Source organism: Melanerpes formicivorus, unplaced genomic scaffold (genome assembly GCF_026170545.1).
Source record: "Melanerpes formicivorus ecotype bairdi unplaced genomic scaffold, bMelFor1.0.p_v2 SCAF_1, whole genome shotgun sequence".
Classification (NCBI taxonomy): Eukaryota; Metazoa; Chordata; class Aves; order Piciformes; family Picidae; genus Melanerpes; species Melanerpes formicivorus.
This window is the reverse complement of record NW_027142353.1, coordinates 40,873,194-40,885,706: the sequence shown is the minus strand read 5'-3', so window position 1 is coordinate 40,885,706 and position 12,513 is coordinate 40,873,194. Positions and strand designations below refer to the sequence as shown.

The 12,513-nt window shown below is 45.4% G+C and overlaps 1 protein-coding gene across 2 annotated transcripts in view; it reads left to right on the top strand.

The window, feature by feature from the left end:
- SLC9A7 (solute carrier family 9 member A7) overlaps positions 1 to 12,513 on the top strand; it is an 80,478-nt gene that overhangs the window by 38,150 nt on the left and 29,815 nt on the right. For both annotated transcript variants that reach the window (XM_068140974.1, XM_068140966.1), the window contains exons 6-10: positions 4,041 to 4,146; positions 4,437 to 4,578; positions 8,668 to 8,773; positions 9,148 to 9,236; positions 9,362 to 9,475. In XM_068140974.1, the coding sequence (XP_067997075.1) occupies positions 4,041 to 4,146; positions 4,437 to 4,578; positions 8,668 to 8,773; positions 9,148 to 9,236; positions 9,362 to 9,475 (557 nt within the window). The remainder of the gene's footprint in view (positions 1 to 4,040; positions 4,147 to 4,436; positions 4,579 to 8,667; positions 8,774 to 9,147; positions 9,237 to 9,361; positions 9,476 to 12,513) is intronic.

Below are 12,513 nucleotides of genomic sequence, written 5' to 3'. Positions count from 1 at the left end.
ATACTCATCACTGGCGAGACCACATGTTGAATACTGGGCTGTGTTTTGAACCCCTCTCAAGGAGGACACAGAGTTGCCAGAGCATGTCCAGAGAAGGACAACAAAGCTGGTGAAGGGTCCAGAGAGCAAGCCTTATGTGGAGTGGCTGAGGGAACTGGGATTGTTTTGTCTGGAGAAGAGGCAGCCAAGGGGAGACACTCATTGCTCTCTACAACTACCTGAAAGAAGGCTGTAGTAAGGTAGGTGTTGGTCTCTTCTCCCTTCTATCAGGTAGTAGAACAAGAGGAAATGGCCTGAAATTGTGCCAAGGGAGGTTTAAATTAGATATTAGGGAAAATTTCTTTCCTGAAAGAGTGGTCAGGCATTGGAATAGGCTGCCCAGGGAGGTGGTGGGGTCACCATTCCTAGAGGTCTTCAAACAATGTTGCAGACGTGGCACTTTGGGACATGGTGTAATGCCCATGGTGGTGTTAGGCCAACAGTTGGACTTGATCATAGTGGTCTTTTCCAACAGAAACACTTATGTGATTGTAATTTGAAAGCAATATTTGAGGCTTTTAGGCTCTTTAGGTGTGGGCAATGTTTATTTTTCTTTCAGATGAACTTCATGATCACAGGATATTAGGGGTTGGAAGGGACCTCTGGAGATCTTTGGGTCCAACCCTTATGCCAGAGCAGGTCACACAGGAATGCATCTAGATAAGTCTTGAAAGTCTCCAGAGAAGTAGACTCCACAGCCTCTCTGGGGAGCCTGATCCAATGCTCTGTGTCCCATTGGCCCTCTTGGCCACAAGGATAACTTGTTATCCACCAGGACTTCTAGGTCCTCCTCCAAAGGGCTGCTCTCCAGCAGATCACCTCCAAACCTGTACTGGTGCAGTTTATTATTCCTTCCCAGGTGGAATGGCTCTGTACTTATCCTTGTTCTACAAGTTTAAGCAGAAGAATGCTCTTCTGGCAAAGTAATTTAAGCTTTTGTCAAAATAATCTAATCATCCTTTGAAGTGCAGAAGACTCACTTAGGTGTCTCTGACAGATCAGTCTTCAGAGCTGGAGTGTTTTGGTCTGGGGTAGGCAGTGGTTTAGTATGAAGCCTGACATTCAAAACAACTTGAGATGCTCAGTAGTGATTTGTGCAAATATGGGAAGTAGCTCCTTGTGACTGAGATGAGCTCTCAACAGCTGATGGTTGGACACAATTTGTGCCAAATAATCACCATGTGATTTTTGAAGCTTATATATGGGAACATCTTCAAGACAGTGGTCTTTCTATTTTAGACTGAAGTTACAGCAGTCTTGGTGTTTTCAAATTCTGCACAAATGCCTGCTCCTGTGGCACAGTGTGCTTTGGGGATCACTTTGGATTATTAGCACTATTTTACAGTGCTCAAAATAATAGCGATGTCAACAGTCCATGCAGCCTTTAAAAGAAGCAAGAGCTGTACAACTTTTTATTGATTGCCTCATATGGAATGTGTTCCACAAAAAAATCATAGAATATTAGGGGTTGGAAGGGACCTCCATAGATCAAGCCCAACCCCTCTGTGAAGCGAGACTGCTTAGGGCAGGTCACATAGGAATGCCTCCAGACAAGTTTTGAAGGTAGAATAGAAGAGAAGAGAATAAACCAGGTTCGAAGAGACCTTCAAGATCATCACATCCAACCTATCATCCAACACCACCTAATCAACTAAACCATGCAACCAAGCACCCTATCAAGTCTCCTCCTAAACACCTCCAGTGATGGTGACTCCACCACCTCCCTGGGCAGCCCATTCCAGTGGGCAATCACTCTCTCTGTGTAGAACTTGTTCCTAACATCCAGTCTGAACCTCCCCTGGCACAGCCTGAGACTGTGTCCTATTGTTCTGGTGCTGGTTGCCTGGGAGAAAAGATCAGCCCCTGCTTGTATACAACTCCTTTCAGGTAGTTGTAGAGAGCAATAAGGTCTTCCCTGAGCCTCCTCTTCTCCAGGCTAAGCAGCCCCAGCTCCCTCAGCCTCTCCTCATAGGGCTTGTGTTCCAAACCCCTCACCAACTTTGTTGCTCTTCCCTGGACACATTCCAGCAAGTCAACATCCTTCCTAAACTGAGGGGCCCAGAACTGGACACAGGACTCAAGGTGTGGCCTAACCAGTGCAGTGTACAGATCTCTAGAGGAGGAGACTCCACAACATGTCTGGGTAGCCTGTTCCAGTGCTCTGTCACCATCATGGTCGCTTCTTCCCCCAGCCCCTCTGTGTCTCCCTGGCTCCCAGAGACAGGGAGATACAGAGAGAGAGGGGTAGAGGCAACCCAACCCAACTCAGTGTCTCTTGCAAGGGTGCCTGGGAGGGCGACATGGCTGGGGGCCTTCCTGGAGAAGCTGTGGGAGATTTAAACCCGGCAACACCGACAGAGGCTCTCAGACTTCGAGCTGCGAGGGGACCCCTGTGAGCGGGGCTGAGAGGGAGGGGGTGTGGTCAGACCGCTGGGAGGGCCTGGCTGTTAGTGCAGGCAGGCTAACAGGCACAGGGGGAGCAAACAGGGATTGAGTCTACCCCAGGGGCTCCTTTTGAATTAGCATAGTTGGAACCCAGCAAGTGGGGTGTGAGGTATCCCAGGGGCTCCTTTTGAATTAGCTCAGTAGTTGGCATGAGCAGGGCATGTGGGCAGGACACAAGGTGCTTCAGTTTGACTGAAGGCATGATGGTGGCTACTCGGAGGAGGAAGACTGTGCTCTCTGCACCCACCAAAATGGATATTGGCATCCAGGCCACAGGTTGTGAGGAATGCCACAGCCTTTCACAGGCAGTGGGGGGCAACACTGAGTACGGGTGTGTGTGGTGTGAGTAGGTTTTTGACCTGCTCAGCCAGTTGGCACAGCTCCAGGATGAAGTGATGGAGCTCAGGGCAGAGGTGAGTAGGTTAAGAAGCATCAAGGAGAGTGAGAGGGAAATTGATAACTTTCACAAACTGATCTTCACAAATACAGAACAGGAGTCAGCTCCTAGTGGAGCAGAGGATTCGATATCCTCTCATCAGCAAGCCCCCAACCTTCCTGCAGTAACTCGCATGTGCAGGATCAATGGGGACAGGTAGCTACCTGAAGAAACAAATGGTACAAGTGGAGCAAATGTGCTCCTTTAAGAAGCACTCCACCCACAGTGCCCTTGCAGAACAGCTATGAGGCTCTGCAGGAGGAACTGGTTGTGAGCAAGGACAAGGGCCCATGAAGGCCAAAAGTGCCACAAAGGCCAGAGCTACAATCAGGGCTGACCTGCCTCAGGCCAGCCATAAAAACTGACCCTGAAAAGAAAAATTGAAGGGTCATTGTTGTAGGTGACTCCCTGCTGAGGGGAGCAGAGGGCCTGATATGCAGACCAGACCCACTTCATAGAGAGGTCTGCTGTCTCCCTGGTGCCCGGGTAAAGGATGTCGTAGGTAAACTTCCCACCCTTGTGAGTCCTTCAGACTATTACCCACTGCTGTTTTTTTCAGGTAGGTAGTGATGATGCAGCAGTGAGAGGCTCACAATCAATTAAAAGAGACTTCAGGATGCTGGGGCAGCTGCTAAAGGGATCAGGAGCTCAAGTTGTGTTCTCCTTCATCCCTCTGCCATTGGCAATGTATGAGGGAATGTTTAGGAAGAGCCAACAGGTCTATTCAGGGCTCTGGGACTGGTTTCATTGACAGGGGTTTGGATTTTGTGATCACAGCTCGGTTTACAGGGCACCAGAGCTGCAAGCAAGCAGTGGGCTGCACCTGTCCCAGAGCGGGAAAAGGATTCTAGGGCAGGAGTTGGCAGGGCTCATTGTACCCCATGATCATGGAGGCTTTGCTATAAACACTGTGCAGAGAGGACTACAGACCTGCCTTAAAACTGGTGGTGGAATTGCTTGCATGTAGGTAAAAATGACAAGTCTGTCTCATAGTTTAGTTTTAATTCTATAGTTTGATTCCTGGGTTTTGTTGCTTTAGGCCAAGTGGAAAGTCTGCTTTGTCAGCTCACACAGTTATTCCTGAAGTCATTCAGTATGGTTTTCTCTTCTCTTTCCATAGTTACTGTGCTAGCAATATTTAATGAGCTGCATGCTGATGTTGATCTCTATGCCCTTCTGTTTGGGGAGAGCGTGTTGAATGATGCTGTTGCCATTGTGTTATCTTCGTAAGTAACTACCTGAATTTCTACTCTGAAATTACTTAATTGCATTTGGTATTTGTCTAAAAGAAAAGCTTTTATTGAGAAATGTTATTTCAAGTTTAAATGGATTGCCTTGAACTGCATTAATAAACACTGTAAACACTCACCAAGATCCCTCATACATGTGTACACCAGAATGGCAAATTTGTCTTCAGTATGGGACTGTCTCTTCTGTTGTTCAGGTGTTGCTGTTAGAGAAGAAAACTTCTCTGATGAAACTACTAACTTCTCATTGTTTTACTGTCTCTGTCTAGATCTATAGCTTCCTACCAGCCAACGGGTGAAAATAGCCATGCTTTTGATGCTGCAGCATTTTTCAAGTCTGTTGGTGTTTTCCTGGGAATATTCAGTGGTTCTTTCATGATGGGAGCAGTGACAGGGGTTGTGACAGCTCTGATATCCTTTCTCGTGTTAGCCCTCTCAGACCAGGTGTGACATTCAGGTATTGATGGGGCTCTCCTGTTTCCAGCTGTAGCAAAACTGACTATAGTTTGCTTTAATCTCTGTGTGAAGACATGCTCAGCATTCATGTGACTTCTGCCTATAGACAGGCACTATAGGTACCCACAGAAATCAGCTTTCCTCAGTGTGACTGAGTGTGGGGACACTAGAAGTTTTAGTGATGTTGCTGCATGCTGGAAGCTAATGGGAGGCGCTAAGGAGGCATGTCCTCATGTTCAGTTTCTATATATAAAATTCAAGAAGCCCTTTACAGGGCTCTTTAAGTCCTGTGTTTAAACTTTGAGCTGGAAATCTGATGTCATCTGTCTTGGAAAATATTGTATCTACCAGAGTGAACATCATAATGTCATGTGCTTGGTGTGATCTGTCTTGTTCTCTTGAGGTTTACTGCTGCTATTTGAATAGAGCACTGAGGTGCTCAGCAAGCAATCCATGTGGGTTTTGGTGTAGGTTCAGGCAGCTAGGCCTGCACCGGAAATCATGTTGCTTCTTCAGAAAAAGATTAAACATCTTAGCTTTCCGACTGGTTAGTATAACCATGTTTGTACATATCACAGATTTTTTTGATCTGCCCAGACTTCTGAATACTGATGTAAACGGGGTAAAATGTGATGTTTTATACAGTAATCATGAATCTGTGGCTCGTCATCTTAAGCAGTAAGATCTGAACCATATCTTGTGATAGGTGCATTGCGCAGATTTTTCCGATGTGTTTGCGTGACAGAAACCTTTCAGGTGTAAGAGGGAAGATGTGCTGTTGATGCTTCCAGTTCTACTGATCTGCAATCAAAGTGACCCAGAGCCATAACAGTTCATCTGTTTTTTAGGCTACTGGCCGTCCATAGCTCTAGCTGTTCAAATGCTGTTGCTGTGGTTTTTGGTTTGCTGGCTGGCTACTAATTGCAGCTGAAATGCACTCACATCTGTTTTGTAAAATCATGCTTCTGAAGCAGCAATTAGTTCTTGCTGTTTCTAATGTTTGTGCTCAGGAGGGTAATATGAGACTGGGAGTGGGGAGACTGCTCAGAGGACAGTCTCTCGTGGTTTTTGGTGTGTGTTTTGTAATGTTTTGGTTGGGTTGCTTACTTTCAGAACTCTTAACTATTTTCTCTTGGAAAATTCTTAGTCATGCAATATTGTAGAAAATAACTGTAAATTTGGGGTTTACTCTTCATAGCTGAACTCAAATTAAGTAGTAAATGAAGTCAACAAACTGTTATAGCTGCCTATAACTCTGCCTCTCTAAGTGAGGGAGTTCATGCATTGTCCTTTGAAAACAGGCAGAATACTTAGTTTGCAAATAGGACATATGATATACAAGGACTTGTTCTGGCTTTCAGCAAGCTGACTTGACCTCACTGTCTGTGGTAATTTTTATGACATTTAAGGTGTTGTATTCCTTCATATTTTATTTCTAAATTTCAAAATCTCCCGGTGGAAATGAAGTGGAGCAGAAGAGCATGCCTAAGGAATAAAGAAAGTTAGTTAAGAACAGGAATCATTTGAATTAATGCCTTAGTTGGAAATATTTATTTTACCTTATATTTCTTGCCTCTATCTTCCTCCAAAATGATGAGCACAGGTTTTCAGTTCATCTTTCACTAACAGATTTGGTATGATTACTTATAATAACAGCAAGGGGAATGAACAATTTGATTCACAAAGCTGCCAGAAAAGACTGGAAATGAGGAACTGGTTCTGACAAGGGCCCTTGCCAAACATCAGGGGAACAAGGTTCAACCTTTTCTCTTCTACGAAGTGGCTGCAGCTATTCAGTTTCCTAAGCATCCATTAATGCCTTTTAAGCCAGGCACTTGTGATGGGATTACCCGAGCACTCTGTGGGAAGATGGGTTCTAATTATTGCTGTGGTGGGGGTTGCTGCTTTGGAAGCACGATCTTAGCAAATAGGTCTGTTTGGGGCACGGGGCAGTGAGGGTAGAATTCAGCTGAGTGTAATAGAGCATTCTCAAATTTTAGAAAGTTTATGTGGAGAAGTGACTGTGGGGAGAGTTAACAGCTGTTTAAAAAAAAGTGTTGAGTTTCATATTTAGTGTAATGCCAACTGTCATTGAGAATAATATTATTTTCTAATGATAGTTTGATCTTTTGAGGGCAACTTTCTGAAGTATGTGTTTTGGAGCCTTTGCCCTCCCCCAGGTTAACAGATATAGGTGTGGGTGGGGAGCTGGTGGTCGGCCTCAGGATTGCTTCATCCTAACCGGGCTCCCATTGAAATGCTGTCAGTTGTTTGCCTCTGGTGTTAATCACTTGTGGCTTGTTGTGAATGCTGTATTCTAAAACCCACGGGAAACTTTCCCCTGAATGTGCTGGGCTACCTGAATTTTGCTAGCTGGGCTTGCAGGAGGCAGTCAAGAGTGCTGTGAGCCTCAGGCCTCCCAGGACCAGTGAATGCCCTATGAAAACCAGTGTTGTTCATTGCTTTTAGCATTTCCTCACATGGAGCCATGACTCCCCAAGCAGCCGTGCTGCCATTACCGTTAGATTGTGTAGTGCTGCAGAGAGCCCAGGACATAGCTGTATTATGCATGGAGAGCAACGGTGGATTATGGTGCAGCCTTGATGTATCCCTTGAGGTGCTCATTGCCTTCATATAAGCAGGGGAGACTGCTACCACCTTACTGTTTTGAGTATTCTTGTTGTGCTCCTGCTGTCCTCCCATTGGAGTTTCAGAGAAGACTGGGCTTTCAGAAAGACTGGGGATCTTTCTTATCACCCCCTGTTAACACATGGTTGTTTTTTTCCCCTGTGTCTTCTAGTAGCACATAGCTGTCTGCACCTTGGGTACAGTGAGCTGTTCAGTGCTGCCAGAGGAGTGATGAAGACAAAACTCAAACTCTATAAATATGTGAACAACTGCTTTGTAGTATGCAAAGAGCTATATTTAACACTACTGAAATATGTTCCACTTTTTCAGTAGCTGCATGAACTGTTCAGCATGTTTGATATTACCCAAGTTTTGTGCTCCTCTGGAAAATGCACTTTTTACCCCATTAAAAAGATGAAGTTGCTCAGATTGAGTTGGCTTTTACTCTAAAACACATGAACATGAAGAGAGGAAATACAATTTCTTGTAGGCAGGATTTCTGTTTTGCCTCAAAAGTACATCACTAGCCACACTTGCTGAAAAAGACACGTCAACAAATCTGAGCAGAAAAACTCTGATATATCGGCTTCATCTTAGGGTTGCTGTAGTCCAGAACAGAGAATTGTTTTGGTTGCAAAAAACCTCTTAAAACCATCAGGTCCAACTCTCAACCTACTACCACCATGGCCATTAAACTGTGTCCCAGAGTGCCATGTCCACACATTTCTTGAACATCTCCAGGGATGGTGACTCCACCACCCCTCTGAGCAACCTATTCCAATGCCTGATTGCTCATTCAGGAATTATTTTTTTTTTTCCTAATATCCAATCTCAACCTCCTCTGGCACAGTTTCAGTCCATTTCCTCTTGTCCTATCACCTGATACAAGGGAGAAGAGACCAACCTTCTCCTCACTACAACCTCGCTTCAGGGAGTTGTAGAGAGCAGAGCAATGAGGTCTTCCCTCAGCCTCCTCTTCTCCAGACTAAACAGCTGCAGTTCCCTCAGCTACTCCTCATAAGAATTGCTTTCTAAACCCTTCACCAGCTTTGTTGCTGAAATCCAAACCAACCCCTGCTTACCCTGAAAAACACAATTGAAATGGAATGCCAGGTATATACCCCTTCCTTGCTGGTGCTTTGCAGAGAAATGTTGCATAGAGTAAGATATTGTCTCAGAGGTGGAGCTGCAGTTATGTCATGGATATGCAGTAAAAATATCCAAGACTGTTGCAAGGGGAGGCCTTGATTATGGAGTTTGTCTTGCTGTGATGGAAGTGATGTTTTTCAGCATTAAAAGTGTTTTGGTTTTTTTTCAGCTAGTGTTGCTTGTTAGTGCATAACAGTGTTTTCCATAAATATGGTGTACAGAGAAGCCAAAGGATTAAATTTTTGATCCCTTAACAAATGTCTTAACGTGACAAAGTTTACCAAGTTGCACTGCTTCCCCCTGCTGGAAACTGCACTCTTTTTCTTGATGTCCTGGAGCACTTTCTTGCTTGCAGAAGCTTGTGGATTTACTGGTGAGTTGTTGGGATTGAAGCACACAGAAGCAGAATTTTTGTCCATCTTAGCAGGCATTTTTCTACCTTATTGAAGCTTCCTGTGAGAAATGTGATGTTGGGACTTAAAGGTTTTTGTTTGGGTGGTGGTTGTTTGGGTTTTTTTTATGTGCAATATTGTTGACAGTGCAGCTCACTGCAACTCAGCGGTGTTTAAGAGCAGTGGTTTGGTTCAACAAGATTTCCTTAACTTAGAGTCTAACTTGCTTGAAAACAAGGTTCATAAAATCTCAAGGTTAAGGGTGATGTATAAATTCAATAGAACTTGGGAAGGGAAAACGTGTTGAGCTCTGACAGTAAGGAGGTTGATTTTTCCCGTGTGATTCTGTTCACAGGCGTGGTGGCCGTCCTCTTCTGCGGCATTACCCAGGCACATTATACGTACAACAACTTGTCAGTCGAATCAAGAAGTCGCACTAAACAGGCAAGAGTCTCTTTCACCTTTCATAGAGTGGATTGCTGTAGCCATCCGTGTAATCTTGATTTTTGAAATGTATTGAAATGTATCTGTTTTGCTTGGCCTTTAATGTGTGACTGTTTTCTCTCTAGCTCTTTGAGGTATTGCACTTCCTGGCTGAGAACTTCATATTTTCTTATATGGGCTTGGCACTGTTTACTTTCCAGAAACACATTTTCAGCCCAGTCTTCATCATTGGAGCTTTTGTATCCTTTTTGCTCAGTGTGAGGTTTCTATCTTGTCTTACATGCCTGAAAACTTGTAGCATCTCTTGGCTTTACCAAATAGAGGATGGTGGCTGACTTAAGTTTCCCTGACGTCTTGCAGGAACAATAACATTGAGAACAACCTTTGGTCAGCTGTTGCATCAAAGCACTGAGGCCTCTGTGCCCCACAGTTGTTGGCTCGATACCTGTGCAAAAAGTCATATAAATTAAAAATTAATATACTTTACTGTGTGACTTGGCTATTGACAGCTAGCAGTGCTTATGTTGCTCTTGTATTTGAACTTTGGAGGCCTAGAAAAAGATTCATTGCTCTCTTCACTTCCAATGGTCCCTTGAAGAAAGTAAACTAACTTCAAGCAGGTGAAAAACATTGAGTGAACAGATTGGCTGAGCAATGCCCTAAAGGTAGAGGTCAGGATCATGGGTGATGGGAAGAAGTCTATGACATGAATGGTACATACTGCTGAAAGGTGCTGGTGTTGGAGGTGGGTTTCCAGTGCCCTGGCTGACCAGGTACCTGGCTCTTGAATTACCCAGAACTGAGCAGTTTCATAGTAGTCATACTCATGTAAGCTTGAAATGACTAGATTCTTCTCTGCAGCCCATCCTTACTGAAATGGCCTATATAACTGTTTCTTCACTATGTTTCTATGTATGGCTTGGACAGCAGCACTCTGAGCTGGGTTAGGAACTGGCTGGATGGCCGAGCCCAGAGAGTGGTGGTGAATGGTGTCACATCCAGCTGGCGGCCAGTCAGTAGTGGAGTCCCCCAGGGATCAGTGCTGGGCCCCATCCTCTTTAACATCTTTATTGATGATCTGGATGAGGGCATTGAGTCTATCATCAGTAAATTTGCTGATGACACCAAGCTGGGGGCAGGAGTTGATCTGCTGGAGGGTCGAGAGGCTTTGCAGAGAGACCTTGACAGGCTGGACAGATGGGCAGAGTCCAACGGCATGAGATTTAACACATCCAAGTGCCGAGTTCTGCACATTGGCCACAACAACCCCATGCAGAGCTACAGGCTGGGGTCAGAGTGGCTGGAGAGCAGCCAGGCAGAGAGGGACCTGGGGGTGCTGATTGATGGTAGGCTGAACATGAGCCTGCAGTGTGCCCAGGCAGCCAAGAGGGCCAATGGCATCCTGGCCTGCATTAAGAACAGTGTGGCCAGCAGGAGCAGGGAGGTCATTCTGCCCCTGTACACTGCACTGGTTAGGCCACACCTTGAGTACTGTGTCCAGTTCTGGGCCCCTCAGTTTAGGAAGGATGTTGACTTGCTGGAACGAGTCCAGAGAAGGGCAACAAAGTTGGTGAGGGGCTTGGAACACAAGCCCTATGAGGAGAGGCTGAGGGAGTTGGGGCTGCTTAGCCTGGAGAAGAGGAGACTCAGGGGTGACCTTATTGCTGTCTACAACTACCTGAAGGGGGGTTGTAGACAGGCAGAGGTTGGTCTCTTCTCCCAGGCAGCCAGCACCAGAACAAGAGGACACAGTCTCAGGCTGCACCAGGGGAGGTTCAGGCTGGAGGTCAGGAGGAAGTTTTACACAGAGAGAGTGATTGCCCATTGCAATGGGCTGCCCGGGGAGGTGGTGGAGTTGCCATCACTGGAGGTGTTCAGGAGGAGACTTGACAGGGTGCTTGCTTACAAGGGTTAGTTGATTAGGTGGTGTTGGATGATAGGTTGGACATGATGATCTTGAAGGTCTCTTCCAACCTCGTTTATTCTAACTCACAAATTCTGGCTGCTTGAAAATAAATGGGAACTAGATTTCCAGCCTGTATTTCTCTCTGCCTGCTGCAGGGGTAGTGCTTTTGGCAATGGAGATAAAACCTAGTGAAAGAACATATAAAAACGTCCTAATCCAGAGCATACTTCTTTTATCATAGAATCATTATTTTTCTTTTGTTGGATAAGACCTCTAAGATCATCAAGGCAAATCATTGACCTGACAACACCATGGATGCTAAATGTGTCCCAAAGTGCCATGTCTACACGTTGTTTGAAGACCTGTAGGTCTGCTCCCTGGGCAGGCCATTTCAATGCCTGACTACTCTTTCAGGGAAGAAACTTTTTTCAATATGCAATGTAAACCTCCCCACATGCAGTCTGAGGCCATTTCCTCTTGCTCTATCACTTGATAGAAGGGAGAAAAGACCAACACCCACCTTACTACAACCCTCTTTCAGGTAGTTGTACAGAGCAATGAAGTCTCCCCTCAGCCTTGCCTTCTCTAGACTAAACAATCCCAGTTCCCTCAGACAGTATTTAAAAGATTAGTTACACAGAATCACAGAATCACCAAGGTTGGAAGAGACCTCAAAGATCATCAAGTCCAACCTGCCACCACAGACCCCATGACTAGACCATGGCACCAAGTGCCACGTCCAGTCCCCTCTTGAGACCCTTCACCAGCTTTGTTGACCTTCTCTAGATATGGTCTAGCAACTTGTAGTGAGTGGCCCAAAATTTGAGACAGGATTCAAGGTACAGCCTCACCAGTGCTTAATACAAGGGAACGATTGCTTCTTTCCTACTGCTGGCCACACTGTTCCTGATACAGGCCAGGATGCTGTTGGCCTTGGCCACTTGGGCACCCTGCTGGCTCATTCAGGTAGCTGTCAAACAGCACCCTCAGGTCCTTTTATGCTGGGCGTGTTTCTAGCTGCTCTGCCCCAAGCCTGTAGCGCTGCATGGGGTTGTGGACCTGGCACTTGACCTTGTTGAACCTCATACAGTCTTATTTTCCTAGAAATGTTATTTCCTGCAGACAGTATTGCTTTGTGTTAGCTATGGCAATAACCCAGTGGTATCTAGGGGTATTACATGGTTTAATTTCTTTTCAATAAGAGAACAGTTCCATACCTCTAATGTTGTCATCTCAGCAGTAAATGATTCATGTTTAGTGGACTTCTGCTTGTATTGGTGGTTTATAGGATTTCAGCACATCACTGTAGCTTGTTCCAAAGTGTTCCTAGATAGTGGAAGGTGTATTTAGCTTTCTGCTTCTTCAGTGGGT